General features: G+C 29.2%; 1 protein-coding gene across 1 annotated transcript in view; it reads right to left on the reverse strand.

Annotated features, from left to right (window-relative positions):
• Nup98-96 (nuclear pore complex protein Nup98-96) overlaps nt 1-20410 on the reverse strand; it is a 135470-nt gene that overhangs the window by 54353 nt on the left and 60707 nt on the right. The window contains exons 18-19 of the mRNA XM_075371814.1: nt 19939-20098; nt 14943-15068 (exon numbers count right to left, since the gene is read on the reverse strand). Of these exons, the coding sequence (XP_075227929.1) occupies nt 14943-15068; nt 19939-20098 (286 nt within the window). The remainder of the gene's footprint in view (nt 1-14942; nt 15069-19938; nt 20099-20410) is intronic.

The raw sequence follows: 20410 nt of genomic DNA on the forward strand, positions 1-20410 counted from the left end.
ATAAACCATAGACAGTGACGCTAAGACTGCAAATGGCATCTGCATCTGTACAAGGCATGCTGGGATCTGGGGCGCATGTGCATTTTGACAGCCATGCAAAATTTACATAGCTAAAGCCAACTGGACCTTATTTAAAAATGATAGCACATAAACTCAGTTCTTTAATATAAGAAGGTCATTTAATAATTAAAGAAACAAATGTTGGAATAGTAGGCATTTAGGTCTTTTATCTGGAGGCCCTTGGTTCAAATTCCAGTAAGACAAGACATTTTTCATACAATACAAATTTCAATTTCATATCCGTACACCATGAGCATCAAGCTCATTAATGATTAGAAAAATTATCATTTATTAAATGACAATGAGAATAATGCTACTTTTCAATGTAATCCTCTGCTAGATTTAGGCACTTATCCTATCTTTCTGTGAGTTTTCTTATTCATTAGAAAATAATTGTTCACTTTGGTGTGTAAACCATTCTTGTACTGCATTCTTGTCTTACTGATTGTACCCAAACTCTGTGCCACACAAATATTCTGAGGGCCAAGCAAAAATCTTATGGTACCAGATCGGGTTTTTAAGTTGAATGTGGAAACACTTTCTAACACAACTTTTGCATAGTTTCCCTTGTTTTTTGAATGGTATGAATGCAGGCATTATCAAACAGAAAATTATTACTTTTAGACAGAGAACTGGGACATTTCCTCCTTACTGCAGGTTTCACTTTTAGTATGTCACAATAGTATTGTTGATTTTATGTTGTTCTTTCAAATAGTAACAAAAGTTTGGGCTTTATAATTCCAAAACATCGTCAACATTACTTTACTGGCTGGCATGTAGATTTTGAATTTTTTCCTAGCAGGCAAACTCAGGTGTTTCATTCCATATTCAATCTGGATTCTGGCTCAAAATATGTATCAAGTGGTTGTTTCAAATTGAGATCTAAAGAAAACATAAATTATCTACTGCTGAAGTCATTTAAGTTCTGTACAAATGTGAGTTCACTTATCTTTGTGATTTGAATCTATCACAGAACACACTTGGAACATGTTTTGCAATAATTCAACTTTCATGGATAATGGAATGGGCAGTGCCATTACTCTCACTATAAATTTCAGTAATTTCCCAAATTTTTATTTAACTGTCCTTGTAAATAAGATCATTAATGAGATTTTGCAAAGCATCAGTTGAAGCTTCTACTGGACTTCTACTATGATGAAAATCTGTAACACTCACTCTGCTTGATTTGAACTACTTAACAAACGTGTAAATTTGCATAGTTAATTCACTTTTTACCCTACTGTTTTAACATTGACTGAATTTCAGCCAGTTTAGAAGATGAGTACAAATCTTATCATAGTAGTCTGGGTATTCAATAGAACAAGTTTCAAGCAGAGCCCAATATTTTGAAATAAAAGTTATAAATGTAAATTCTTTTCATACTGAAATTTTTTTTTGTATGTCAAGAGATATAAACTTGAACATAAGAGAGTTTCAATTTATTCTATTAAACAGTTTTTCCAGTGTCACCACTTATTTCTAATTACTGAATGACTCATATTTATAAACAAACAATTTTTTATAATGAATTCCACAGCTGGTAAAAAAAGGTGAAAAATGGACAACTTCATGTACAATTGAAATTAATTCCTACAGGTTTTTTCAAATAAATTTAAGGCCTACAATGATATCGCAGAAAAATAAGGCTAAATACTGTATAAAACAATTTTCTCATAGTTTGTTAAAATGTAATTCTTCTAAGACAAACCTTTCTTCTTACACAGCACTTACAATTCAGTGCTACTTAATTATCAATGAACACGTCATGCACTATTACACATCAGTATACAAGCATCACTAGATGAAGTATCTGTACATTAATCTAATGTGCTCTACATAAGACAAAGTATAACTTTCACCAGCTGTCTTGCAGTGATTAAAGGACATATACTTAAAGGACATGATCAGATTGTTGCTGACAAATACCCATTTGACACTTTCTTGAAAATTGACTAATTGAATTACTTTTTTAATAGTTATTAGCTCATTTGACTAAAATTCCTACACAATAAGGAACCCAGCAAAAACTGATACTTTTATTGCAGTTAATGAGAAGAGAAACACGTGCATTAATTTTTTTCTAATACTCAAGGCATAATGAATATGTCAAGTAGTGCTTTAAGAGTACTTGCTGAATAAGATCATGACAAAATATGATGGAATTCATCTGTAACTTGGTGAATGACCTTACAATTTGTATTAATGCTTACAATTTGTCAGTAAATATGCTGCACCAACAAGGCAGACTGAACTTGTAAACTCACTCCAACTATAAACGGTCAACAGAATCATTCTGTTTTTTGACAGTCAGTGTAAATCAGTAAATCCAAATTGAAAACAATTACTGCAGAACTATTGTTGCATAATCAGGGGATTTGTACCCGTTTTCTTATACTTGCTTAGCTGAACATGGCAATGAAAAAATGGAAGTTTCCATGGAAGGTAAGCAGCAAATTGTTGGGCACTGAATATGGCAAGTAGTTCCAAGGCTTAGATCATATTTAATGATTAAAAGGAGAGAAAGTGAAGCCAAATAATGGAGATAAAGCTGTTAAAAATCACGGTATTTTAATGTATAAGGCTGACTCAAGGAACTTAGCTAATCGAAATGAACTTTATTGCAACTATACATGGATAACCAGACACAAGATACAGAAATTTGAATGTTCTATTATACTACTACTGCTAATACAATGAGGATGGAATAATTATTAACAGGATACAAACTCAAAAACAGTTGCAATAGTGAATCACTTAGGTATTTAAAAAAATCTTAAAAAATACATTAACATTCCAAAGACACACAAAATAATGTTTTTAACAATAAACATAAATAATTCTTCCATTACATCAAGGAACAGTAACAGTGTTAAAAAATTACTATGAAATGTATATGTGTTAGATAACATAAGAAACAAGTGAAATCTCTTTAATAAAATAAACATTTTGGATGTGTTATGTATACTACAGAGTATACAGAGTGTTATGATACTACATTGACAATGTAAAAAGAAAAACACCCTCAATGAATGTATATTCAAGTGTTCATCATTCTGACAGATGTTGATGACAATTTATATACAAAAAAAAATCCTGATTTATACAAATGTTATAATGTAAAAACATAATTTTTTTAATTAAATATATTTATTTTAAAGTTATACTGATTAAATTTTTTTAGTTTTTGTATAACTTGTAATCCATTTTTTTGAAGTGTATTAAAATAAAAAAAAAATATATAAAATAAGTACACACATGTAGATCCAGTCTCTGAGATCTGGTACTAATGGTATTAAAAAGTTTCTGAAGTAGCCTTTGGGATGAGGATGTGAGAAATTTATAACGAAAACTCAAGTGTGGAGGTTCCTGACCAGACAACCTATTATTATAGACAGCATTATTAACTGAATCACAACTTCTCTAAAAGTGTACTAGAAACAAAGGCAATGAATTAAAAATGATTAACTTAGATTTGAACATGAAACCTGCAGTATCAAAGAACAGCTGTCCATAACATTTATTTCAGTAATACTTTAGGACCAACATTAGTAACCTAGTTACCATGTTGGTATGGAAATGGTTGCTTATGATCAAAAATAAATGAGAACTAATATTTGTAGTGAATAATTTTTCCACTGGCTGTGACAGGATGAGGTTCAAACATACAGAAATTTTCAGACACTTCTCTTCAAATGAATATAATGTAGATGAGATTTGATAGAACATTCCCATGTCTGAACTTGTATTCAGTAACGTTAGCTGCTTTTTAGGTAGATTTCATAAGAAAGCTACCTATTTTAATGGGTACCATTTATTCAACCTCTGGGAAAATTTTGACATATGTTTCACACCTCCCAGACCCCAAAACCACAGTCAGTTTAAAAGCTTATATATATATATATATATATTTCACTTTCTTGTGGACATGATAACTGCCGTAATTATGCTACAATCTCTTTTAAATTGATCATAAAATATAATGACCTAAAATCTTGGTCAAGTTCATTAATGGGCAAAATCAGACCATGAGGGTGGAAATTGGGAGCTTTTTAGAAAAAACTAAATATCGCTACTTATGAAGTAAACTACAGGCGCTACTTACTTATGAAGTAAACTACAGGCGCTACTTCCTTATTAAGTAAAATACTGAATTTGTTTAAAGTTTCTGTTAACACCAACCATTCGCCCAACGGGTGGAAAAAATTGGGTTTCAAAGACAAAAAAAAATCATACTTCCTTTAATAGGCACAATATCAATCAGTTTAAAGTGATCATTAGTCCTCTAGACATTACCTAAAACTTTTGTCTGAAAATTTTTAATATGACCAATCCTTATGGCAAATGATGACCAAAATATTGTTGGAATTGTAAGTAAGGTGGGGCTTGTGTCATATGCTAAACATGTGAAACTTTTTTCACATGCAACCGCTGTTGTATTGAGTAAGTTGAAGTTTTTCTTAACTTGGAGGAAATCTTTTTTATCCCCTACTTAGCACCGGTGAAATCTACCTCTGCCTTCCGTCGTGCCAAAAGGAATTTTTTTTATTTCTTTTAGTCTTCTGCAATCAACATTTAAGAGACATACAGTAATCTAGTGTAGCATATTAATAAAATTCCAATTTAGATTTAAACAAGACTTCTAAATTAGAGTGTCTATCAGTTTGCTGTTGAATGTTTGTCTCAGTTCAGAAAGTATAAATGGTATATGTGATGTAGAGAGGGTCTGGAGAAAGCTGAAAATGAACAGGAGTACTGGATGACACTAATTAACTAAGAACTTGAGAACTAAGCAGACAAATTGAAATTTCACAATTAAAATCAGCAAATTAATTAGGAAAGTCACTGTAAATCTTTAAAGGTAAACTGTAAATCTCTTCAGGTAAAGGCTGGAAGTATAGGAACATTAATAAGAGGTCATTTAATAAAATGAGTATTACATGTGTTCTGAGCCTTTTGCAATCTAAAATACTAAAGGAGATTAGTAGGAATTGCATAACTTCTACAGTGATATGCAAAGGACAGTTTGAAGACTTTTTACCGCTAAAATTAAGGAAATCTCTGTTTATATTTCAACCAATCCTTACATATTGCCAGCTTTATTTTTAAATTAATATAACTGGTTGTTATTAATGATAAAATTGAAATTTACTGTATTGGAGCATAATCTCAAATACAAAAGATTAAATAAATTTATAATTTTTTAATTTTAAATATGATAAAGAATGGCGTGTAAAAATTCTGTAAAGCTATCCACACCCTTTTACAACAAAAAATTATTAATACTTCAAATTATTTAAAAGAATATTTTTTATCATTATTTTAATTTAAAAAAAATATGCTTTTATTACTAATAACAAAAAGCACTTATTACAAATAAAAAATGCCATTTATTAACAATCATATAAAATATGGTATTAAAAATTTAATTTAATTATACATGCTTTATAAATCCACTTTGTTTTGATATACAAATTATACTTATAAAACCACAATACTTTGCATTCAGTTCAATAAAATTAATAAAAAATTATCCTTAATGACTGCAATGAAACTGATTCTTGATACATAATTATAGACTATTACATATTTATTTAAACAGTCAAAATAATTCTTGATAATTCATATTTATATTTAAACACAAATATTGCACTGAAACTAAAAAGAAATTTATTATAATATTTAATATTTATTTATAGATAACTTCTTTTAAACTGTCATAAAATTTACCCTTAAAAATTCACTTATATTTAACTTGGCAAAAAGAAATGTATAAAAAACTCACTTTCTGCAGCTGGTGGATACACCTGGTAACACAGTTGTAACCTATTGCGACTGCAAATTCACTTGACAGTCATAAACCAAGAAAATTTTAAACCAAAAAAGATTATCCACAGGCCGTTTGTTTAAAATGCTAGTGTTTGTTTAGAAGGTGCCACGCTCTACTGTAATTGCTCTAGTCGTCCCTGTGTAATTTGCTTTTTAACTGTTCAGCTTAAAGTAATAACGGTTTCATTATGGCCGAAGCAATTTTGGGTTAAGTGTTATGGAAGTGACAACTATGCGAGAGTTGAAAGAGCCATGCGACCTACCACCAAATAGAAGTGTACATTGACATTAATGCACCAGTAGTTTGCACTACTCCGTGAGATAACCTTTAAATTTGTATCCTTTGGGTGCTGCCATAACTTGACCAATGATCAGACGGCAGGCATTTTATGTTTCATGGTGTCAAGTGAAATGCTAAAAAGGTTTAAAAATGGGAAATCTCACTATATGTGAACAATGTTGTAACAGGTGACAAAAGTTGGCTGTATACTATGTCCTGACAAGGCTCTGAACAAAATGTGGGTGTTTGAAGATGAGAAGACCCCCCCACCATAGGCCTTGAAGAAGAGAATGGTGGCTGTATATTTAGTATGAGGACTTTTAGAGCAAGTTGTGTTGGAAATTCAGAAGACACATGCAGCAAGTGGTATAGTGAGGAATGCTTGCCCTAAAAGTTGTTGAAAAGCTGTGTCCAAACTCAAAGATGGGCCCATGGTTTCTTCACTACAATAACCACTCTAAAATTTGATTCTATTGTCCAGCTCTGGAATAAAACTGTTAAAGCATCTCAGTAGCCCTAGAGTACTGACCTTGATCCATGTGAATTCGCGACTCAACGGGGGGCATTTTATGAACAATGACTTAAGAGCTAGGGATGAGTACGTCCAGATCTTGATAAAACATGACAGGTTTCATTGAAAACTGAATTTGAAGGATGGAAAAGTGTATAATGAGTAGAAAAAATTATTTTTGAAAAATTATAAAAAAACCAAAGCCGTACTACAAAACTTTCCTAGTGCCCTTTTTTATAATTTGCATTGTTATACATAAATTCTTTGTATACAAGTGTGGAGTTTACCACATTTATGTTGTTTAGATTACTTATGCTAATTGAATTCTATTTTAGTAATGAACATAATACTTGAGAGATTTTAACTACATTAATTTTCCTTATATCATTTCTCATTCTCTGTTTAAAAGGTGTGCTTTTAAGTTAAATGTTAATTTTGCACATTATATTTCATCTTGCAAAGAGCCAAAAAGCTCCAAAGAGCCAGATTATGATATTACAGGTTTTTAAAATGTAAAACTGGGAAAAGAAATTATTTCATTTTTACATACATACCATATTCATTTTTTAAACAGATGCGCTATAATTAATGACAAGTGTTTGGATGCATACTGAGCACTAATACTGATTATTAGATATTTGAATGAAGTATTAAGATTTTCAATCCTCTTTGTGATGCTGGCAATCCTATGTTGTTGCTACAGTTAAGATTCACCTATGTTACGGATTGGTTGTCACAGTAGTTTTCTCTTTGCTATCATACGCTATTTACTCCTACACATTCAGCTGTATCTCGAATAGTTAATTTGAAGATAATCAAATTTTATGGTGATCTACTTTTTGCTGTTTCTTTAAACAACTGTATTACAGATAAAAATATTAATCTACAAGGGATGTTTTTAAAGTAAGTACAAATTTGAAATTAAAAAACACAAGTACATTATTCTTAACAATTTTATTTTTATATGAAAGCCTGTTCTTTAACCTACTTTCCTACATAATTGCCACCAACATTAAGGCACTTGTATCATGCAACCAGCTTTTGAACACAATCATAGAAGTCTGCCACCTGACTTAACCACTGCAACATGGTCGCTTTGACACCATCATTGTCGATAATTTAAGCATTTTTGGTCACAATTTCATAGACAACACTTCTTGAAACTTCAGAAACTCTTCAGATAGTTCATCTGTTCTCTCTCACTTTTCATCAACTTTCGGCACCAAATCTTCAGTAATGATAGAAGTTCATCCATTTCGTTCCTCATCATAAACATTCTGGCAGCCATCTTTAAAGTTTTAACCCATTTTCATACCATTCCATCACTAATAATGTTATCTCCATACACTTCACTGATCTGTCAATGAATTTTACCTGCTTTCACGCCTTTAGCACTAAGATCGAATCACACCACGTATTTCACAGTCGGCGGGATTCTCGATCAGCAGAGGCACTTTAAATATTCACAAACAAATATAAACACAGTCAAATATTTCCGTAATGGTGTCTGCGGCTTGCCAACAGATGCAGGTACACAGTGTGCATGTGTGGAATCCCGACCACTGCGTAGCAGCAGCGGAATTCAAACTATACTTACTTTAAAAACATATCTCATAAAAATCATGAATTAGTTCCTAACACTAATTTGTATTAATTTTTAGAATTGAGAATTAAATTACAATCTTTACATTGAATATAAAAATAAAACATATAATTTACATTATAATACAAATATAGAAGGGGAACATAATTAATGATATAATATTTTTATTTCATAAAATGCTACATATTACAACTTATTTATTTACAACATATTAAAATCTTATTTTATATTATTTTTAAGAAAGTTGAACATCTCTTACACTGTACATATTATACAGGATGTCCCATATAAAACGCAACCCATCAATCACTCACCCATGAAATGGCATTCAAAAGGCAAGCTTACTCCCCTAAACGTCTGAACATTGCGGCGATGCAGTAGAACACTACCGATAGTAACAACAATGCAATCATAATGTTCACTGTATTGCTAGACACAAGATGGAGTTTTCATTGTTGAGTCGTACTTCAGTATGAAATCAGTGGTTGCAGTGCAACAAGATTTATTTCGCCATACGTACCCAGATAAACCAGCTCCTAACAAAACATCAGTATTAAGGTTAGTTGCAAAATTTAGAGACTGGTTCTGTTAATAACAAGGAACATAAAAGATCTGTGTCAGTGTTGAATACAGATACAGTCACTGAAATCAAAGACCGATTACTCGCTTCGCTAAATAAATCGATCATACGTTTGTCTGCTGAAATTAATTTATCTAAATCAACTGTTCATCGGGCGACCAAACAATTACAATTACATCCTTATTGCATTCAAACTGTTCATCAACTTCTTGAGCCCGACAAAGAAAAACGGCTACAATATTGTCAATGGTTCCATCGATTTCTGCGTGAATTAATGTTATGGATTCGTTATTTTTCACAGATGAAGCACGGTGTCATTTGGATGGCTACGTAAACAGCCAAAACAGTAGAATTTGGAGTGCTGAAAATCCCCACATTTATCACAAAAAACAATTACACCCGCAGAAGTTGGGTTTGTGGTGCGCGATATCACGAAAAAAAAAAAAAAATCGGTCCTATTTTTTTAGAGTACACCATTAATGCAGAACGATATCAGGATATTTTATTTCAGTTCATTGCACTCTTGGAAAAGGAAGACAGACACTGCTGGCTGCAACATGACGGTGCGACATTGCACTACGCAGGTTCAACTTCTGATTTTGTTGAGGAATTCTTTGGTAATCGTGTTATCGGTCGAGACTTGTGGCCACCAAGATCTCCAGATTTGACTGCGGCAGATTTTTTCTATGGGGGTTACCTCAAAGAAAAAGCCTACAGCAACAAACCACGAATACTTGAACAATTAAAAGTCAATATTGAACAAGCTGTATTAAATATCCAGCCACAAACTTTGAGAAAAGTTGCAAGAAACGCTGTAAAAAGAATTGAAGCTTGTATTCAAGAAGATGGCGGCCACTTCCAATATTTACTCTAAATGTAAGGTAATGGATGGTTAATAATAAAAATTACATTTACATTTACACATGCCTTTTTATTATTTCAATACCTACCAATATAAGGTTGGGTTGCGTTTTATATGGGACACCTGTATATAAAAAACATAATTTACAACAACACTCAATAAATGATACATGAAAGCTGTTACACGTATGGTTCTAAATATGATTTCATTTTGTTCAAAATGGCAAATTAAAAAAATTTTCCTACATTTTCAGTGTCTAAACAAAATTTAGCAATGTCCATTTACAATAATATTCTAAACAACTATTTTTAATATATTATGAGAGTTTTGAAATTATTTATTTGGTTCAAAAATAAATTAACACATATGAATGAGAGCTGTAATATCAAAATTTCTACTAAACAAAACTGAGTTATTCAAAACTATAAAACCAGGGTGAATGATCATCATTTAAAAGGATGAAAATTATGCTAGCAATTTAAGAAGGAAAGTGAAAATCTAAAAAGTCAAGAACTGATCAATTTGCAATCAACTAGTGGTTTTTATAGGCAACTTTTTTAAAAATATAAATTTCTGATAACCAGTAAATCTAATGGATAGTAAATATTCCAAATACACATTAAAAAAGTTACTTCTTTTTCTTAATTCACAAAAAGTACTCTGTTGAGAGTTTAATGAACATGTTGGTTGTTATAATATTATCTTATTCCATAAATTCTGTTATCACATGACTTGCTACATTTTTTAATGGAATATTTAAAAATATAGTAAAACTGGAAATATATTTTATGTGAAATATAAAAATGAAATGTTTCATAGCTTTATGAATTGAATTTAATCTTGGCATTATCTTTCCAAAGCTTCTGCAATATATAAAATATGAAAGTATAAGGTTAGTTTAAAAAATAACTGAATATTTATATCATTAAAAATTAATCTTCTTCAAAGTACCTTCCCCTCCTGCCTAACACATTTTAATTTTGTGATTTTCTTTTAATTTATTAACCAAATCTTGACACACTACAGAAAAAATTTTCAGCACAGCATTAATTCATTTTTGTCAATTATGTACTTAATAATTTTCGTTCAAATGAGGTTTACAAAGTGCGTGAATGGAGGTTCTCCAATTAGACTTCTACAGCTAGTTAAAACATCCCATGAATGCTTTTACTAGAATACACAGACTTTTGTGAATTAATTTTGTTAAGTTAAACCAAGTTAATAGATTACACGAATTGTTTTAAAAAAAAGTTAATTTCTTGAAACAACTGTAATACAATTGCATAGTGGTAATCCTTACAGCAGGAGTGAGCCATTAATTGGTTCTTTTAATGTTATCTTATGATTAAGTAAATGAGAATAACCTAAGAAAGAAAACTGTTAGTTTTCTTTCCATTCATAATTGATCATTATACACATCAAAGGAAAAAAAATACTGTCGCCAAAATGATTCACTTAATGCAAAAAAAATCTCGAAAATTTTTACATGAAATTACTGTACTCTTTGCTTACTAAATTGGTAGAAAACTTTGTAAAGATGTGTCTGGTAATATGTTGCTTAAATTGGAACAAACAGAACTGATTATACTACTACTGGATTTTACACCAAAAATAACCTTTATTTTCTATTAATCTCTCATTTTTTCTTATCTCCTGAAAACCACATACCAAGGCAATATTAGAACTTAACATCAATAAATAATGGTTACTATACTATTGCGAGCTATTTTTACCCTCAGAAACAGACACTTATGATTGATCGATCGGTCCTATTGGCATGCTGATTGAATTTTGATTGGAGATTCCAATTAGACTCACCAGTCACATACATTTTTACCTAACATAATATTCAATTTATTTCAAAATAATATTAATACTAATTAAAAAATAAGTAAATTACCATTATTTATTGATTATTAGAAATTTATTTTATTCCTTAAGATTTATCTATGAATTAGTTACGTAAGAAAAAGAATAGTTTTGTTGAAAATATGTATAATCTTCGATTAGATTGTTTGAAAGAACAACAGCTTTCAATTTATATATCCTGTAGAGAAAACATGTTAAATTTCCGTAGAACTAAGACTAATGTCACTGTTTTCAAATTTACTATTTTCACCATATTCTGGGAACAGAATAATATGAGAAATATTGGAAATACCTTCTACGGTTCTTTCTACCATGTCTGTTAATTTGAACTGACATGCATCTTAACATCTGAATTACTGTCTGATAAACCAAATGAACAAAATTCAAATTCAGAATCACTATCTTCACAGTTTTTTTTTAAATTAATAGATAATGTAGACACTTCATACTCGAATCAACAATGCCACATTATTAGCTAGGATGCAATTGGTATGCTTATTGCCAAAATATGTTAAGTCACCTTGAGATCAACTGGTCCCCACAAGCAGGTGGTGTCAGCAGTAACATGACAACTGATCTTGAAAGTAATGAACATGTTGATATTATGTACTGCCCTATGAATGTAATATTTTTTCCCATTTTTATATAAAAAATAATTTCTGAGATCATCCACAATAAAAAAAAAACATAATAAATATTTTGAATAATGTCCAATTACTTAGAATATTAAGAAGTTTTCAATAAAAAACACAAAAAGCAAATTATTATAACAATATATTAATAATTATCCATTATAACTGTTAACTGCAAGTTTATTTCAAAACTTTGTAAGTCAAGAAAAAAAATACAAAAAAATTAAAAAATATATTTGATTACATATAAAAAATTATTTTTTAAAAAAGCTTTTATTTAACTAATATTAATAATAAAAAAAGGAAACAAATTAGAAAAACCTCTAAAAAGTAAAAAATAATAATTAAATCAAATTGAGAATTTTAAACAAACAAAAAAATATAATATATTAACTAATATAAAAATACATTGAAAAATAAAAAATTAATTATATAAATATTTAATAAATAACCAATAAATAAATGTAATAATTATTAAATTTTAAAATTAAAAGTAATGAAAATATTTAGTCAAATAAAAACGTGACGCAGTTTTTATAATTTATTTAAAACACCACAATTTATTTTTACAACAATTAATCTTCATTTTCATTTTCAATAATGACACGAGAAGGCGAAAAGGTCTGCTGGAACCTCTCCAGTAGAGACTGACTAGCTCTACAAGTAACAATCTGGGAAAATGCACCCACTCGCTTTCTTTGTACGTGTTCTCACACAGTTTAAGTTCATCTTCGAATTCTGCTTGTAATCTAAGCCAAATTGAACGCACTTTCCGCTACAAGTTTAAAATTCATAATTAATTAAAATTAATTAATTATGAATTTTTATTTAATAAATTCTTAATTACGATTACAATTATAATAATGATAATTAATAATTTTTCAGATTACCGTCAAAATGTAATAACTTTGTGCAAGATTTCTAAATTTAATTTTTACTTTTAATCTTATTAACCCTTAAAGGTCATCTCTGTGCAAATTTGAACCATCAAAGAATTAAAACTTACATATACTAAACAACCTCATTAAACAAAAAATATATTTTAAAATACAGAATATGTCTATAAATACTTATTTGAAAACTTTATAAAAACTGTGCCATGCTTTTATTTAACTAAATATTTTCATTACTTTTAATTTAAAAATGTAATAATTATTACATTTATTTATTTTTTATTTATTGGTTATTTATATAATTTATTTTTTACTTTTCAGTGCATTCTTATATTTGTTAATATATTATATCTTTTTGTTTATAATTCTCAATTTGATTTAATTCTTATTTTTTACTTTTTAGAGGGTTTTTCTAATTTGTTTCCTTTTTTATTAATGTTAATATTAATATTAGTTAAATAAAAGCTTTTTTAAAAAATAATTTTTTTGTAATCAAATATATTTTTGTAATTTTTTTGTTTTTTGTATTTTTTATTTAAGACTAAAAAAAAAGTAAAAATATGTATTTTTACATTGAATTTACATATGTGTACCAAATTTCATTGATTTTCATGCGATAGATCAAAAGATATAGCAATTGCAAGATTTGATTATTCCTAAAGAGAATTAAATAAAAGCTTTTAATAATATAATTTGTACAGATTTTCCTTGCTGCGAATAGACTGCCAATGCCACATTATAGCAATTATAAATTCTGGCTTAAATTTAAATTAAATTGGCTTATTTAAACTGATGAATTCATTTGTATTTATTTTATTGTAAATTATTTGTTATATGGATTTCTTAATACAAAAATTAAATTTTTAGTCATCAAATTCCTTCTTAAAATAGAATTTTAAGAAATATGACATGTGTGAAAAATGAGCAAATGTTTTCTATACAAAGACTGTTACGTTTGTGTGAGTACACATAATCACACTTGGATAATTCAGAGAAACAGTGGTGGAGTTAGACTGTGAAACCATCGGAAAGCATTAGTTATATGCAGGACTTATGGTTAGATGAGTGTTGCGAGTATTTAAAAAACTGATCAGGAAAATCATAGACTGATTTGTACCGAATACAAGTATGAGAATTTGATATCCAAGTCACTCCATAGACTATAGATTTATCAGATTTCTTATCCATTTTTTTTTAATAATATTTATATATTTGACAAACTGAATGATTAAACACCAAATGACAATTAATACAAAATACTAACAGCCAAATATGACCTGATTAGTGCGCACGGAATGCACACTATTGCCAACCCACATATATACATCAAGTACTACTGCTGATGTCGATTACTGATTATAATAAACCGTCTGCTGTCAATTACTGATTATAATAAACCGTCTGTCAATTACTGATTATAATAAACCGTCCCACACGGAAAGCACAGTTTTGTTCTGTATTTTATTTCTCACTTTTTATAAAATTCAACTACCATCATTGAGAAATTTTACTGTTAAAATGTAACATTTCAATACTGTTCTTACAGGCTTCTGCAGGACAAGCAAAAAGCTATTACAACAAGTGGGGAATTGTTAACTACTGATTATACTAAAAATCTTGCTGCATAAAATAATCAGTTTCATTAAAAACTTCTCTTGATACTCAAAAGCCAAAAAAAAAAGAAAGTATATATTAATCCATACGAATAACTTATGCGTATATAATTTCTGTTATGTATACCAGAGTTAAACTGTAATATAAATTTCAATCAGTTATAATTCGTTTTACACTATTTAAGAAGATAAACATTGCTTAAAAAAACTTACTGAAATTATAATCATCATCTTCATGATAAAATGACTGTTTCATCAATTGTACTTTATGTGATGAAGCCCCTAAATCATTAGCCAATTGAGCAGATGGACTTTTCTGAGACAATTCAATTTCTTCATCTGAAAAAAAGAAAATATGTAGAAAAAAATCTACATTCCTGCATTTAAGCAGAACCTTCTTAAGAAAAAATAACAAACGTATTTTTTTCTAAAATAATAAATTCAAAAAAGAAATCTAGTGGGGTCATGTCTGGGCTTAGCCATACAATTGGCCCTCCTCTTCCAATTTACCTGTTTTGAAACCGAATGTTTAATGCAGTATGAACATTGTTGCTGTAATGTGGTGGAGTGCCATCTAGCTCATAGAAAATTAATTGATTTTCTTCTTTAACATTGTCATTCTCTGGAAAAACAAAGTTCGAGCATATCATAATATCCCCATTAATTGTGCTTTCTGATTAAATAAACAGGCCCAAAATACAGCCATTCTTCAGTCCCTACCAAACATTGACATTGGGAGAGTCATGCTGATGCAATAATTTCATGTTGTGACTGCATCTCCAAATCCTGCAATTGTCTCCTCAATTTATGACCCACTAACATGGAATGTCATCTCACCTGAAAACATGACTTTTTCAGCTAGTCCTCATTTTAATCAATGTTGTTAAGCACTAAAGCTGTAAACATGCAGCTTTAATGACTCTTGCAGCTTATGTATACACGAAGCACGGATCTGTTTCACATTCTGTTCAAATATGGACAACTACCTGGTGCCTTCCCCTTTGAGACACTACCTGATTTCTTAAACTGATTACTCCTGGAGTATTGTTTTATTCATAGGCATGGCACCACCAAATTCATGTCTACAATTATGCTTAACCAAGATAATAAATTTTGTTTCGATAAACCAAATCATGCACTGAGCTATCTGTTGCGGTATCATCATGACAGAGTGAGACCGCTGACAAGTTAATGAACATAATATGAAAAGTAGATGATTTCCATTATTTCATTAAGGATTCTTTAGAACAAAGTTCTTAAACACTGTATAACAGTATTTTTAAGAGTTGAAATTTATATAAAATCAAGACTTAATTCAGTTTTCTACCAAACGTTTCCCAGATAACTAACCCTTGACAACAAACCAGGAAAAATATTAAATAGCATGGACATTAAATGGTACTAAACAAATAATAAATACATTTATTTAAATTCTAACCACCCACTTTCACAAAAAATAAAACATATGCAAGGGTGGGTGAAAAAATCTGAGCTTGGATAAGAAAACAACATTTTTCTGGGTACATTTAGATTCATTTTTCAACATAGTAACCATTAAGGTCTATACATTATGTGAGCAAACACAGCATTCATCTAGCGCAAATCTTGTTTATGCAAAATATTGAGCACATGTTCTGTTGATATGCTTACAGACTAACTCTTTCACTATCACTCACCAGTCTGTCAAAACAATTTTATACACTTATGGCATTTTATATCATTTATGGCATAGTCACTACTAGAAGGGCGTCAACACTGCACGATTATCTAGAGCGTGTTCAACCCATTTTAAACATCATTTAACTGTTGTATTTGATGGAAAAGAGTCTCCCAATGTCCTAACAAGCTCTTCAAGTATATAATTATTGCACAAGTTTCCAGTTTTCCCATTTTACAAAAAACAGCCTAATTCTTCACTTGACAGAATGTAAACACTAAACTCCAGTGACTTGAAACTCTTAGTAAACTAATTAATGCAATCGTGCGACGCTGTTCAGAAATTAAGTGTACTAATGCCATCTCTGTGCACGGCCCAGAATTTCTCACCCACCTACAGAAAACATGATATGTATGGCAATTATTTACACACAAAATAATAAAATGGTTTCATAATAATTAATGGTTTTGATGGTGAACTTATAGAATGAGTTTATAATAAGCAGAATAAAAAATACCAAGATAATTATACTAAAATAATTTTTTTACTATAACACAAAAGATTAATAATAGTTTAAACCTAAAATAATTACACATAATAAAATAAAAATTAATAATATATATGATAAAAATTAATATAAAAAGCATATAAACCAAATAATCACATTATAAAATAATATAGAGGAATTTACAAAATTACATGCAATATATATTATAAATGAATGAATGAATGAATGAATATATAATATATAAATGCAATAAATAATATTTATATTGGTAAAACCAATAATCATTTAAAAAAAGATTTACAGAACATTACACAGCATAAAAAAACAAAAAATAGATATCTAATGTAGCTGACCATCTATTAGTATACAAACATTGCATTACTGATTGCAAAAATAATTTAGATTTGTAATAATGATAAAAAAATTATATACTTGAGAAATATACATTTACACTAAAAAAAATATATATTTAAAATATATTATTTAATACTGGACAGCAAAATTTACATATATGGTCATTATATTAATCAAAATTTCAGAATATAAAACCATAATTTCACATAAAATGATATTTTTTATCATATAATGTATATATTTTAATGTTATAGATACATAATTTAATACAAACTGAGGATACAGGATACCATGAAAACTACTTATTCGAAATCAATATAGCAAGTTTAACTATCAATTACTAATTACTGTGTTTTGGCGTGTTTTCACAGGACCCTGCATCCTCAGTCAGACTGAAAAATTTATTATTTTAGTACTTTTAACTTCAATCATAACAGAGGATGCAGGATGATCCTGCAAAAGTACTTGGTAAAATTAAGGTAAGATATGTTTTATCTCAATATTCCATACTAGGTGAATATAATTTAAAATATTATATTATATTAACGGTACATAGTATATATAACGGTACAGAGGAATAATATTAATCTTAGCAAAAAGATTAATTTCAGTTAAAATATATATATATATATATATATATATATATATAATATATATACAGTCAAACCTTGATTTAACAAAATGTATAAATTGAACAAAATGGTGACATACTGCATATTAACATAATACAGTATGTAGAACTGTATTATTATGTGTAATACTGTATTTTTCAGTATGTAGTAACACACTGTAATTTTCATAATGTTTTTTAAAAATGACATTAAATCTAGTATTTTGGACATCTCTGTGAGTAAGATTTCTGTACCTAAATTGTACCTGTACACAAACACAAAGTATTCTTGACAACAGTCAAGAATGACAGGTTATTTTTTTTGAACTTGTAAAGGGAAAATTCCCAAGATTCTCTTATAATTTATTACAATAAAATTTAATAAACACGTGTTCTGCAGTTAGTCTGCCTATTCATTAAAGTAGCAGAATTTCCCCAAAATCCATTAACTAATGCACAACACTAAAATTACTGTTTAAACTTTTATTAATTTTCTTAGAAAACATTTAACACATACTCCCTCTATTTTGTTCAGTGCATACAAACAGTTCAGCAATAATTTTTCCTGGGATTAATTCAGTTGGTTTAATTCAGACTTTGGATTACGTTACTCGCATTACAGTACTGTACTGTAGTTTCTTTAGTATGCCATATACAATGTCAAAATGAAAGTACTTTTAATGCCAATAATAAAGGTGCGGAATTTCGAACTGCATTAAGACAACAATATTTCCAGCCACCAATGGGTGGTTAGGAGTTTAAAAAGACTTATTCATAAAGTAATTTCTGGAGATAGTACAAGTGCCAGCATTAGTGACTGTGAAACTTGGAAGCAGACTGTTAAAACCAATTTTGAAGAATATCTGTGAAAAGACATTTTCAATGTAGAAGAGATGGGTCTATTTTTCAAATGTTTATTCAATAAAACATTAACTTTTAAAAATGATCTGTGCTTGGTGGTAAACAAAGTAACTAAGAATTACAGTGTTAATGACTGTAATGCTATGGACTGAAAGAAATGTTTGTAATCGGCAAAAGTAAAACTCTGCGTTGTTTTGCAGGAATTAAATCTCTTGAGGTAGACTACACATTTAATAAAATGGCATTGGATGACTACAGAACATTTTTACAGTTTGGGTAAAAAAGTTGGACAAAATGCCAAACAAAAAAGAAAAATTGTACTTTTTATTGATAATTGCACAGCGGCACATCCTCTAGTCATAAAAGTTTTATTTTTTCAACAAACCTAATGTCAATTATACAAACAATGGATTAGGGGGTAATTAAAAATCTTAAATTGCACTACAAAAAAAGAATCCTGAAAAAAATTGTAACCACTGAACAGAACAAGACTGTCCCAGTTAATATTGCTGATCTCAGGGTGTGCATTTCTGAATTATCGAAAGTATGGGCCAATGATGTTAGCGATAAAACAATATTCCATTGTTTTAAGTTGGTTTCAGTAACACCATGACAGAACAGAATGAAGATATGACACTAGTACAGTAAAAAAAAAATTACATTTTCAAGCAATAAATTAATACTGTATTAAAAATTATATACTGTAAATATTACCTATCAACAACTAAAGAATGCATTAGGATTTTTTAATCGATTTAAATAAAGTTAGTGTATTCATTTTTTGTTTTATATCTTTATGAAAAAAATCACATGCTAAAAATAAAAATACATTGTGTTAACTTACAACTGAGTACAACAAGTTTTTAAGAATAGTCTACATCCATTCTAACGAGGTTAGTCCTTACCTGAGATATACTCTTTATACAGTATGTATAATGTATTAGATTAATATTTAACGCCTGACAAAAACAATTTACTTTTTTTTATAGCGCTATTAAGAAAAATACCTGTACTTAATTTTATTCATCATGAAACATTTGTAAAAAAATTAGACTGGGAATTCTTGTTACATCTATGTAACGAAAACCTCTGAAGAATTTTTTCCTGGGATTCTCGATTTCATTATATAGAGGTTTGACTGGATATAGATGTTACAGATTGTTTAATTTATCAATGCCTAATTAGAATGTGATCAATACAAATGATTAAAAATACTTACTGGCATCATAAAGAGATTTAAGTGCTCCATCACCAACATCTCCAGTATCACTCATTTCTTGATCATCCTCATCAAGAATCCTCATAAAGTTCTGATTCATGTGGCCATTTGTCACAACCTGATGCTGTTGTGAAACAATATCTACTCCTCGTCTTGAAATCTGTATTTTATTATTAAAAATTAATAACTTGAAACTTCATTACAGATATAAACTATGGTTAGATAAAAACTCAGATTAAACCTCTAAGACAGGATCAAACAACTAGTTAGTCTTAAACACTTGATTGTTAGGAGACTTGAGACATGTTAGAAGATCTCAGTATTCTGTAAGAATGGAATTGACAACAATTTGAAGTATTGACAAGAACAACCATTCTATGTATTGAACATAAATGCCATGATACTTAAAAATAAAATGATCATGATTATGATCTTAAAATCTCCTGTATTTTTGCCTAACAGTTATTACTTT

Source organism: Lycorma delicatula, chromosome 7 (genome assembly GCF_047948215.1).
Source record: "Lycorma delicatula isolate Av1 chromosome 7, ASM4794821v1, whole genome shotgun sequence".
Lineage (NCBI taxonomy): Eukaryota > Metazoa > Arthropoda > Insecta > Hemiptera > Fulgoridae > Lycorma > Lycorma delicatula.